The sequence below is a fragment of the Pelophylax lessonae genome, assembly GCF_965119305.1.
Source record: "Pelophylax lessonae genome assembly, chromosome: 10".
NCBI lineage: Eukaryota > Metazoa > Chordata > Amphibia > Anura > Ranidae > Pelophylax > Pelophylax lessonae.
The window spans coordinates 10,721,746-10,734,663 of NC_138777.1; the positions used below are offsets into that span (position 1 = coordinate 10,721,746).

The 12,918-nt window shown below is 43.9% G+C and overlaps 1 protein-coding gene across 1 annotated transcript in view; it reads right to left on the reverse strand.

Annotated features, from left to right (window-relative positions):
• Positions 1–2,707: 2,707 nt before the first annotated feature.
• The window catches only part of PRMT3 (protein arginine methyltransferase 3), a 259,529-nt gene continuing 249,318 nt past the window's right edge, over positions 2,708–12,918 (reverse strand). Inside the window, exon 17 of the mRNA XM_082270530.1 lies at positions 2,708–2,891. Coding sequence (XP_082126656.1) covers positions 2,782–2,891 — 110 coding nt within the window. The 3' untranslated portion in view covers positions 2,708–2,781. The remainder of the gene's footprint in view (positions 2,892–12,918) is intronic.

Below are 12,918 nucleotides of genomic sequence, written 5' to 3' on the forward strand. Positions count from 1 at the left end.
GATGTTTACATTCCTTGTGACAGCAATAAAAGTAATTAGATTTTTTATTTTTTTAAAGGGACAGAGTAAAAAAAAAACAAAAAAAACAAAGAAATTAAGAAAAAAAAATGAAACATTTTTTTAAAGCACCCCCATCCCCACGCACCACAGAAAACGCATACGTAAGGTGCGCCCGCAAATGTAAACAGTGTTCAAATCACACGTGAGGTATCACCGCGATCGTCAGAGCAAAAGCAATAATTCTAGCAAAAGATTTCCGCTGTAACTTTTAGCTAGTAACTGTTAAAAAATTGGAAAGCTTTGCCTACCTGGAGATTTTTGAGTACCGTAGTTTGTCGCCATTTCACGAGTGTGCACAATTTTAAACCATAACATGTTCGGTATCTATTTACTCAGCATATCATCATGTTTCACAATATACAAAAAAAATTGGGCTAACTTTCCTGTTTAGTTTTTTTTTAATTCAGTGAAGTGTATTTTTTAAATTACAGGGGAGGGGGAGGAGGTCTTTGCCCTGAAACACGTTGGCTTTATTTGGTATTCTTAACCGGTAAACAATTCAAAAAGACCTCTGAGTGATATGAACTTTTTTTTACCAAGTGCTCCTCAATACTCACCCCAGCTTGGTAGCAAGGTCATTTTGTCTTTGAGACTTTTTACATAGTTCCTCAGTCAGGTTGAAAAAAGACACAAGTCCATCTAGTTCAACCAATAAAAAAAATAAAAAATAAAAAAATCATACACATAATTGATCCAGAGGAAGGCGAAAACCCCCAGCAAAGCATCATCCAATTTGCTACAGCAGGGGAAACAATTCCTTCCTGATCCCCCGAGAGGCAATCTGATATTCCCTGGATCAACTTTACCTATAAATATTAATACCCATTTATATTATGTACACCCAGGAAAGAATCCAGGCTTTTTTGAAGTAATCTACTGAACTAGACAAAACCTCCTCTGGAGGGAGTCTATCCCACATTTTCACAGCTCTCACTGTGAAGAAACCTTTCCGTATTTGGAGATTAAATCTGGTTTCCTCTGGACGTAAAGAGCGCCCCCTTGTCCTCTGCGATGACCTTAAAGTGAACAACAACACCAAGTTCACTATATGGACCCCTTATGTATTATACATAGAGATCATAATCCACCCCCCTTATGTATTTATACATGGTGATTATATCCCCCCCCCCCTTATGTATTTATACATGGTGATCATATCCCCCCTTATATATTTCTACATGGGGATCATATCCCCCCTTATGTATTTATACATGGAGATCATATCCCCCCCTTATGTATTTATACATGGTGATCATATCTCCCCCCTTAATCTCCTCTTCTTAGGAGAGAATAAATTCAGTTCCTCTAATCTCTCCGCATAGCTGAGCTCCTCCATGCCTCTTATCAGTTTGGTTACCCTTCTCTGCATTTTCTCCAGTTCCCTGATATCCTTTTTGAGAACTGGAACCCAAAACTGAACTGCATATTCCAGATGAGGTCTTACTAATGATTTGTACAGGAAAAATGATCTCTCTCTCTGGAGTCCATGCCTCTCCTAATACAAGAAAGGACTTTGCTTGCTTTGGAAACTACAGCTTGGCATCACATGCTATTATTAGGCTTATGATCTACCAGAACACCCAGATCCTTCTCCGCCATGGATTCCCCCAGATCCTTCTCCGCCATGGATTCCCCCAGATCCTTTTCCGCCATGGATTCCCCCAGATCCTTTTCCGCCATGGATTCCCCCAGATCCTTCTCCGCCATGGATTCCCCCAGATCCTTCTCCACCATGGATTCCCCCAGATCCTTCTCCGCCATGGATTCCCCCAGATCCTTCTCCGTTATGGATTCCCCCAGATCCTTCTCCGTTATGGATTCCCCCAGATCCTTCTCCGTTATGGATTCCCCCAGATCCTTCTCCGATATGGATTCCCCCAGATCCTTCTCCGCTATGGATTCCCCCAGATCCTTCTATGCTATGGATTCCCCCAGATCCTTCTCCGCTATGGATTCCCCCATATCCTTCTCCGCTATGGATTCCCCCAGATCCTTCTATGCTATGGATTACCCCAGATCCTTCTCCGCTATGGACTCCCCCATATCCTTCTCCGCTATGGATTCCCCCAGATCCTTCTCCTCTATGGATTCCCCAGATCCTTCTCAGCTATAGATTCCCACATATCCTTCTCCGCTATGGATTCCCCCAGATCCTTCTCCGCTATGGATTCCCCCCCAGATCCTTCTCCGCTATGGATTCCCCCCAGATCCTTCTTCGCTATGGATTCTCCCCAGATCCTTCTCCGCTATGGATTCCCCCAGATCCTTCTCCGCTATGGATTCCCCCAGATCCTTCTCCGCTATGGATTCCCCCCCAGATCCTTCTCCGCTATGGATTCCCCCCCAGATCCTTCTTCGCTATGGATTCTCCCCAGATCCTTCTCCGCTATGGATTCCCCCAGATCCTTCTCCTCTATGGATTCCCCCAGATCCTTCTCAGCTATGGATTCCCCCAGATCCTTCTCCGCTATAGATTCCCCCAGATCCTTCTCCGCTATGGATTCCCCCAGATCCTTCTCCGCTATGGATTCCCCCAGTTCTGCTCCCCCTAGTATGTATGATGCATGCATATTCTTACCACCCAAGTGCATAACTTTACATTTATCAACATTCCCTTTACTGGAAACTGCAGATAACACCATGAAAATGGAACAATTTATTCATTTTTAATAAATTTATTTCAATGATTATAAAAAAAAAAGTTTTCAGCAGCTTTTCCATCTATTGCAGGGTATAGGTCTGTGTCACGCTGTTCAGGGTAAGAGTTACAAGGAGTGAACGCGGATCCTTCCTGTTCTTGCGCACGCTCATCTTCCCCGCCAAGATGTTACCTGCAGAGAGACAAAAAATAAATAAATATAGAAGATACAATCTGTAGGTCTAATGCTGCCACCATACACATAGCAACTGATAACTTTGACTATACTGCTATGGGCCGGTTTATTTGGCAACAACTTTGTCAGTACTAAAAATAAAGTAGTATATATATATATATATATATATATATATATATATATATATACATACACACATATATTTTTTTTTTTTTTTTTGGGAGGGGTGATAGGCTTTCTTTTGGCAATGTTGCTGTCAAAAATATATATACAGCATTGTTTGCAATCTTTACACAATAATAGAGGTGCGCATCTTCACTGGTCTCGCGATTTGATTATGATTATCCCATCAACTATTCAATTCCGCGATGGATCACAAATACTGCCTGTGGTTTACATTGATTTACATTACACAGCCCCCATTTACATTACACATTCCATTTACATTACAACCCCCCCCCCCCCATTTACATTACACAGCCCCCCATTTACATTACACAGCCCCTACATTTACATTACACAGCCCATTTACATTACACAGCCCCCCCATTACATTACACTGCCCCCCCTTAACCATTTACAGGATACAGTCCATTTACATACACATCACTCCATTTACATTATACAGCCCCCCATTTACATGATACAGCACATATACATTACACAGCCTATTTTACATTACACAGCCTCCCTTTACATTACACAGCCCCCTATTTACATTACACAGTCGATTTACATTATATAGCCCCCCTCTGCACTCCCAGGAGACCCCCTGTCTCTCCGATATTTCATCACCGGTCACGTGCCCTCTGGTCGGCCGTTCTCCTCCTCCTGCCCAGAGGGCACATGACCATGACCGGCGATGAAAGATCGAGATGAGGTAGAGGCATTGGTTTACATATTAACCCTTACACCATGGGTGTCCAACCTTTTGGCTTCTCTGGGCCACATTGAGTGTAGAGAAATTTTGTCGGGCCGCATATAAAATATATACTATTAGTTAAAAAAATAAAAAATTGTCAGGGGGCAGTGGGCCGCATTGCCTGCATTGCCTGCAGTTCTGGGCCGCATGCGGCCCCCGGGCCGCAGGTTGGACATGACTGCCTTACACACTGTAGGAAGGAATCCATGAAACAGGGACTGACACTGATTGTTTTTAACTTTGGAGTGCGCTGGCAGGGCTGTCCCGGGAGAGGCAGGGGGAGCCTGGATGACTTCATCCATGCAATCGATGCAGCCATTCTCAGCATCAATGCTGAATTGTTCAAGGCTGCATCGATTCTACAATTACTTTCCACACAATAAGATGTAAAAAAAAAAAAAAAAAAAGGGAAAAAAATGTTTTCCCCTATTTTAACCAGTGTTCGCAAACAAAAAATAAATAATTTTATTTTTAATAAAAACTATACACATTCTATAGTATTAAGTGGATAATACTAGCTTAGGAGATGACAATACACATCCGCATCTAATGTACTATGTAAAGAACAGAAGAAAAAAGTAACATCTAGTAGGGGACACAGCCTCCTGTTTGTTCATGTAGGACTTTAAAGGATGTGTAATTGTCAAGGAAGCAGGACATGAAAGGATTGTATTAAAATCAGATAAACGTCATTACAAATTATTAAAATTGTAGGTTCGGTTCAAACATGACCACAAAAAATTTTAAAATATCCCACTACTGCCCTTGTAGGGCAAAACATGATAGCCAAGATGTTGATTAATGGAGATTTATTGATGAACAGTTCTGACCTGTTTCGCAGATTTAATCTGCTTCTTCAAGGAATTTTGATCTCCATCAACTGTAAAAACACATTGGAACAAGTCAGCTGCTGCAGCTCAAGGAGGGACACCACAGTAGAAGGTCAACTATGCCCCAACCAGTAGGTAAGGGTCACTCTGCTGGACACTGGACCATTCGAGAGGGAAGCTCAACGCGTCAGTATGTTGTCACAGTCACTGTGGGTAGGAACCCGCTGGCAAAAGGAGACCACAGCCACAGCAATGACATATTATTCTATAGTTTGTCCCATTTCAAATAAAAAATTATGTTTTTGGTACAAAGCATGGAAACATTTTTGCAAATAAAAAAAACTAATTCTGATTTTGCTTATTTTCTTTTTATGCAAAATATAAAAATGAATAATAAAAAAAATGGAAATAAAAAAAAATCAGTAACCAAGAGACATAAGTTGGGTAATAGGGAGAAACAGACACAGAAATTTAGGAGGGGTCTGGAACACAAGGATGGTGCAAGAAAGAAAAGGGTTCCGGGACTCAGGGTGTGTATTTGGGGGAAAAGGCACAATGCCTCAGGATGAAGGATAAGAAAATGGAGTTCGAAGGGAGTATAGGGAAAAAAAGGCTCGGGGACATAACTAAGGTATAGGGAAGGAAAATGCTCTGGCATCCAAGGGGGCTGTAGAAAAGGAAAATGCTCTGGCATCCAAGGAGGCAGTAGGAAAGGAAAAGGCTCTGGGAACCAAGGAGAGTATAAGGAAGAAAATGCTCTGGGACATAAGTTAAGTATATGGAAGAAAACGGAAGAAAAATGCTCTGTGACCCAAGAAGGGTATAGGGAAGGAAAAGGCTCTGGGACCCAGGGAAGGTATAGGGAAGGAAAAGTCTCTGGGACCAAGGGAGGGTATAGGGAAGGAAAGGGCTCTGGGACCCAGGGAAGGTATAGGGAAGGAAGAGTCTCTGGGACCAAGGGAGGGTATAGGGAAGGAAAGGGCTCTGGGACCCAAGGAGGGTATAGGGAAGGAAAATGCTCTAGGACCCAAGGAGGGTACATGGAAGGAAATTGCTCTGGGGCCCAAGGAGAGTATAGGGAAGAAAATGCTCTGAGATTCAAGGGAATATAGGAAAGAAAAAGCTTTGGAGAACAAGGGCCTATAGAAAAGGAAAATGAGTCAAGGGTGATAAAAGTAGGAAAAGGCACAGGCAGGAAAAGACTCAGGGACTTGGGTTGGGTGGAGCTGGAAACCCAAGGTAAAGGCTCTGGGACACAAATTGGGTTATAGGGAGAAACAGACACAGGGATTTAATAGGGCACAGTGTATTTGGGGGAAAAAGCTCAGAGACTTAAGGAGAAGGGGGGACGCATAGAGAAGATAAACCTCTGGGATTCTAGGAAGTATAGGGAAGAAAAGGCTCTGAAACTCAAGAGAGGTTTGGGATAAAAAAAGGCTCTGAAACTGATGCAATTGAATAAAACTTGATTTAAGATATAGAGTATGAAAGCACAATCCCTGTAATTCAAAGGGGGATGGGGAAGAAAAAGCTCTGGGACAAAACTTGGGCATAGGGGAGGAAAATGACACCCAAGAAGCGTATAGGGAAGGAAAGTGCTCTGGCACCCAAGGAGGGTATAGGGAAAGAAAATGCTCTGGCACCCAAGGAGCGTGATGGAAATGAAAGTGCTCTGGCATCCAAGGAGCGTGAAGGAAAGGAAAGTGCTCTGGCACCCAAGGAGCATATAGTGAAAGAAAATGATCTGGAACCCAAGGAGCATGTAGGAAAGGAAAGTGCTCTGGCACCCAAGGAGGGTAAAGGGAAGAAAGAAAAGGCTCTGGGATTTAAGTACAGTAAGTATTGGTAAGAACTGGGACTTCAGTTAGGTATTGGGAAGGAAAATGCTCTGGAAATCAGGGCGTGTCTTTGGGGAAAAAGACACAGAACCTCAAGGGGAAGGGGGTAGTACAGGAAAGAAAAACCTCTGGAATTCAAGTGAGTAAAGGAAAGAAAAAACTCTGGGACCTAACTTGGGTATAGAGAAGGGAAATGCTCTACCACCCAAGAAGGGTATAGTTAAGGAAAGGCTCTGGGATTCAAGGAAGTATCAGTAAGAGCTGGGACCCAAGGAAATATCAGTAAGAGCTTGGACCCAAGTTAGGTATAGGGAAGAAAAATGTTCCAGGACTCAGGGTTTGTATTTGGGGGGGAAAAGCATAGAGAAGAAAAACATTTGGGATTCTAAGAAGTATAGGGAAGAAAAGGCTCTGAAACTTGAGGGATTTGGGATGAAAAGCCTTCTAAGACTGATGTAGTTGAATAAAATCTGATTTAAGATATATGAAAGCACAATCTCTGTAATTTAGGGGGTATGGGGAAGAAAAAGATCTGGGACATAACTTGGGCATATTGAAGGAAAGTGCTCTTGCACCCAAGGAGCATAAAGGGAAGGAAAGTGCTCTGGCACCCAAGGAGCGTATAGGGAAAGAAAATGCTCTGGCACTCAAGGAGCGTAGAGGGAAAGAAAATGCTCTGGCACCAAAGGAGCATATAGGAAAAGAAATGCTCTGGCACCCAAGGAGCATATAGGGAAAGAAAATGCTCTGGCACCCAAGGAGCGTATAGGGAAAGAAATGCTCTGGCACCCAAGGAGCGTATAGGGAAAGAAATGCTCTGGCACCCAAGGAGCGTATAGGGAAAGAAAATGCTCTGACACACAAGGAGCATATAGGGAAAGAAAATGCAATGGCACCCAAGGAGCGTATAGGGAAAGAAAGTGCAATGGCACCCAAGGAGCGTATAGGTAAAGAAAGTGCTCTGGCACCCAAGGAGCGTATAGGGAAAGAGGGTGCTGTGGCACCCAAGGAGCATATAGGGAAAGAAAGTGCTCTGGCACCCAAGGAGCGTATAGGGAAAGAAAGTGCTTTGCCACCCAAGGAGCGCATAGGGAAAGAAAGCACTCTGGCACCCAAGGAGGGTATAGGGAAAGAAAATGCAACGGCACCCAAGGAGCGTATAGGGAAAGAAAGTGTTCTGGCACCCAAGGAGCGCATAGGGAAAGAAAGTGCTCTGGCACCCAAGGAGGATATAGGGTAAGAAAATGCAATGGCACCCAAGGAGGGTATAGGGAAAGAAAATGCAATGGCACCCCAGGAGGGTATAGGGAAAGAAAATGCAATGGCACCCAAGGAGCATATAGGGAAAGAAAATGCAATGGCACCCAAGGAGCGTATAGGGAAAGAAAATGCAATGGCACCCAAGGAGGGTATAGGGAAAGAAATGCTCTGGCACCCAAGGAGAGTATAGGGAAAGAAAAAGCTCTGGGATTTAAGTACAGTAAGTATTGGTAAGAACTGGGACTTCAGTTAGGTATTGGGAAGGAAAATGGAAATTAGGGGGTGTCTTTGGGGGAAAAAGCCACAGAACCTCAAGTAGAAGGGGGTAGTACAGGAAAGAAAAACCTCTGGATATCAAGGGAGTATAGGAAAGAAAAAACTCTGGGACCTAACTTGGGTATAGAGAAGGGAAATGCTCTACCACCCAGGTAAGGAAAGGCTCTAGGATTCAAGATAGTATCAGTAAGAGCTGGGACCCAAGGAAGTATCAGTAAGAGCTGGGACCCAAGGAAGTATCAGTAAGAGCTGGGACCCAAGGAAGTATGGGTAAGAGCTGGGACCAAAGTTAGGTATAGGGAAGAAAAATGTTCTGGGACTCCAGAGTGTGTATTTGAGGGAAAAGGCTCAGAACCTCAAGAGAAAGGGGTGAAATATAGAGAAGAAAAACCTCTGGGATTCAAGGAAGAAAAGGCTCTGGAACTCAAGATGGGTTTGGGATGAAAAGGTTCTGAGACTGATGTAGTCGAATAAAACCTGATTTAAGGGGAATGCTAAGACTGCCTTTGCCGACTCCCTTCTGAAATGTTAGCTGCTTGGATGCCATTATATAATTGATCCAGAATAAGTATTCAGCAACAAGCCCAATCGTACCTCCCAATCAAAGTATGGCAACAACAGCCAGGCATCCAGCATTTCGAATTGCCAGCCTTTGTATTCCTCTCTGGACGGGTTTCCTTTTAAATCTCCCTGCTCCAGAAGACTGGCAGCAAAGAGGTAATCAATGTATAATTTGCCGGCTGGAAGCAGCGGCTGAGCCTTCAATCTGCTTTGTGCAGTATTCTTCTTGCAGCTGAACGGAGCCCGGAGCCTCGGAACACCTCGCCTGATCGGCACAATTAATCAGTGTCATGTAGATATCAAATGACTGATGTTTCCGAGCGCTCAGCTGGCCCCGGAGCCGCCGAGAGAGTCTCTCCGGGATAGATCCACTTCACCTTGCTCTTATCGTCCCCCTCCGGCTGCCAGAGCGGCGCTCGGCGGCGGAGCCGGGAGATTAGGACAGAATGCATTTCATTATTACCCTATTATGCGCTTTTATTTGCCCCTTGGAGACCACTTAAGTCAGCTTACAAATAAACTTACAGCGATCGGCGCGCCATCTGCTTACAAATTGCCCAGAATAAACACGTGTACAATGAAGAGCGGAGATACCGATATCTGTAATTTTACTGCTCGCTGGGAAGAGCCGACAATGTGATTTACAGGAGAGCTGAACTCCAGGCAGATATAAAAAAAAAAATAACGATTACATCGAGCTATGTAGTCGCTAAAAAAAGGAATGAAATGCATTTCTACATCACCTAGCAAAGAGACCTCAATCCTGTTTAATACAAAAGCACCAATCAGAGCATTACTGAATTACAACGTGCTGTCAGTCTAACAAAGTGAGCATACGTCCAGGAACAGAAACTACAGGGATGATGCAACCGTTGTGCTGCTAGAGATGATTAGAGATGATTGCCATCTCTAAACCCAAAGAGGCTTGCTACCCCTGTAGGGGTTTGGTGATCTGGTGAGTGCGGTTCTGGGAGAGTGGGGGAGCACGCATGTTCTTTCACGATCACGAATCACCGTTGAAAATTGATTATTAAATATCAATTGTGAATTTTTACGGACACATTGCTTTTGAATTTTGATCTCATTTATTGTGCACACGGACATCTTTTTTGCACCTAGTCACCTAGTAAAGGGCCCCACAACGAGAGTAAAGGGCCCCAGGATCAGTGGCAAGAGCCCCAGGCTTGAAGGGAAGGGCCCCGGCCAGGGGTCCGGGGGGCCCTTCATGGTTTCTTGCACCGGGGCCCTGAAGGTTCTAGTTACGCCTCTGAGTTGATCAGTACTATTTTATGAATTTATATTTCAATGCACATGCTTTTGGATCTTTATCTCATTTATTGTGCACACGGACACCTATTTGCACCTAGTCAATTTATTGGGAATTTTTTTAATGTGAAAGTTGATCCAGCGGCGTAACTACAGGGGTTGCAATTGCAACCGGGCCCCATGCTCCAGGGGGCCTGTGCGGCTCCCCTGTACACCAGGATAGGAGGGGCGGCGGGGGCAGCATGTAGAGAAATCACTGTCCTCCTTTTTCCTCCTGTAGCTGCAGTATGCTTTGTACCACTGCTGACAGTTGAAGTGCAAACAAAACAGTTGTGGTAGGTATTGGTAACTGGTATCGGCGAGTACTAAAATAAAAGTATCAGTACTTGTAAAAAATGGCATTGGTGCATCCCTAAAAAGCAGTACGTGTTCTTTGTCCCCTGGGGAGGGGGGCAGAACACTGAAGAACATTTGAATTGAGAGTTCTGCTTCAAGCCAGGTATATTCTGACTATTAAGAAATGCATCCAAAACATCAACTGAGCTGGCAGGAATTAGCTCCCGATGAAATCTATCTCAGATTTGGCTCCTGCGAAAGTCTATTTCAGAATTAGCTCCTGAGGAAGTCTCTTCCAAAATTAGATCCTGAGGAAGTCTATCTCAGAATTGGCTCCCGAGGAAGTCTATCTCAGAATTGGCTCCCGAGGTAGTCTTTTCCAGAATTGGCTCCCGAGGAAGTCCTTTCCAGAATTGGCTCCCGAGGAAGTCGTCTTTTCCAGAATTGGCTCCCGAGGAAGTCTTTTCCAGAATTGGCTCCCGAGGAAGTCTTTTCCAGGATTGGCTCCCGAGGAAGTCTTTTCCAGAATTGGCTCCCGAGGAAGTCTATTCCAGGATTGGCTCCCGAGGAAGTCTATTCCAGGATTGGCTCCCGAGGAAGTCTATTCCAGGATTGTCTCCCGAGGAAGTCTATTCCAGGATTGTCTCCTGAGGAAGTCTATTCCAGGATTGACTCCTCCTGAGGAAGTCTATTCCAGGATTGTCTCCTGAGGAAGTCTATTCCAGGATTTGCTGCTGAGGAAGTCTATCTCAGATTTAGTGCCTGAGGAAGTTTATTTCACATTCTAACTTTAGAAGCCTTTCTGTATGTCAAGATTAAATCTTTTTTCAGGCAGAGGGAAATAGTGCCCCCTTGTTCTTTGCAATAACCTTAAAGTGAATAATCTTGCCCTACGTTCACTACATGGATCACCTATATATATTCATGGTGATCATATTCCAACTGCTAATAGTGGAGAATGGTGATCATATCGCTCCTTAATCACCTGAAAGTCCATTCTAGAATGAGCTCCTCAGGAATACAATTCCAGAATGAGCTCCTGAGGAAGGCTATTCCAGAATGAGCTCCTGAGGAAGGCTATTCCAGAATGAGCTCCTGAGGAAGGCTATTCCAGAATGAGCTCCTGAGGAAGGCTATTCCAGAATGAGCTCCTGAGGAAGGCTATTCCAGGCGAGCTCCTGAGGAAGGCTATTCCAGAATGACTTCCTGAGGAAGGCTATTCCAGAATGAGCTCCCGAGGAAGGCTATTCCAGAATGATCTCCTGAGGAAGGCTATTCCAGAATGAGCTCCTGAGGAAGGCTATTCCAGAATGAGCTCCTGAGGAAGGCTATTCCAGAATGAGCTCCTGAGGAAGGCTATTCCAGAATGAGCTTCTGAGGAAGGCTATTCCAGAATGAGCTCCTGAGGAAGGCTATTCCAGGACGAGCTCCTGAGGAAGGCTATTCCACAATTAGCTCCCGAGGAAGACTATTCTAGAATACGCTCCAGAAGGCGGCTATTCCAGAATAAGCTCCTAAGGGAGGCTTTTTCAGATTTAGCCCTGAGGAAGGCTATTCCAGAATTAGCTCCTGAGGAAGGCTATTCCACAATTAGCTCCAGAGGAAGGCTATTCCACAATTAGCTCCAGAGGAAGGCTATTCCACAATTAGCTCCAGAGGAAGGCTATTCCACAATTAGCTCCAGAGGAAGGCTATTCCACAATTAGCTCCAGAGGAAGGCTATTCCACAATTAGCTCCAGAGGAAGGCTATTCCACAATTAGCTCCAGAGGAAGGCTATTCCACCATTAGCTCCAGAGGAAGGCTATTCCACAATTAGCTCCAGAGGAAGACTATTCCAAAATAAGCTCCAGAGGAAGACTATTCCAAAATAAGCTCCAGAGGAAGGCTGTTCCAGAATTAGCTCCTGAGGAAAGCTATTCCAGAATTATCTCCTAAGGAATGCTATTTCAGAATTGGCTCCTGAGGAAGACTATTTTAGAGTTATCTCCTGAGGAAGTCTATTCCACATACTTATTGTAGAAACCTTTCTGTATGTCAAGATTAAACCTATTTTCATGCAGATGCAAAAAGAGCCCCCTTGTCCTTTTGAAATTACCTTAAAGTGAATAACCTTGCACCAAGTTAACTATATGCATCACTTATATTTATTTATAGTGGTCATATCATCCCCCCTTATTGCCCATTATTATGGAAGAATAAATTCAGTTCAGTTAATCATTTTCCATAGCTGGGCTCCTCCATGTCTCTTATCAGTTTTGTTGCTCTTCTTTGCACTTTCTCCATCTCCCCGATATCCTTTTTGCAAGTCTAGAATCAGTTCTGACTGATTAAAGCTAATTCAATAGGTCTGTGAAGGTTCCCATTTATCCTGGTGATGGTATAGCTAGTATAAAGACGTTTTGTAGCTAATCCAAGCTGATTCATTCATTCCTAATTCTTCATTATAGCTGACGAAGCAGCTTGAATAGAAACAATTGAATATGTTATCTGTTAATCTCTGATCTCAGCAGCCCTTCAGCAAGGATGCTATAGACAGACAGGAGAGAATTAATCTCTTTTCCTGAGAAAGCCATTACAGCAAGGGTGTAAAATGGTGAAAGCCACAGCAAAAGCTAATCTCACAGTTAACCATTTGTTTACCAAGGTGCGTTTCTAAAAACGGCATTGTATACAAGGGCTTAAATCAAGCTCACTGTTGCAGCTGTGAGATTGGTATTGATAATAACAACCGGC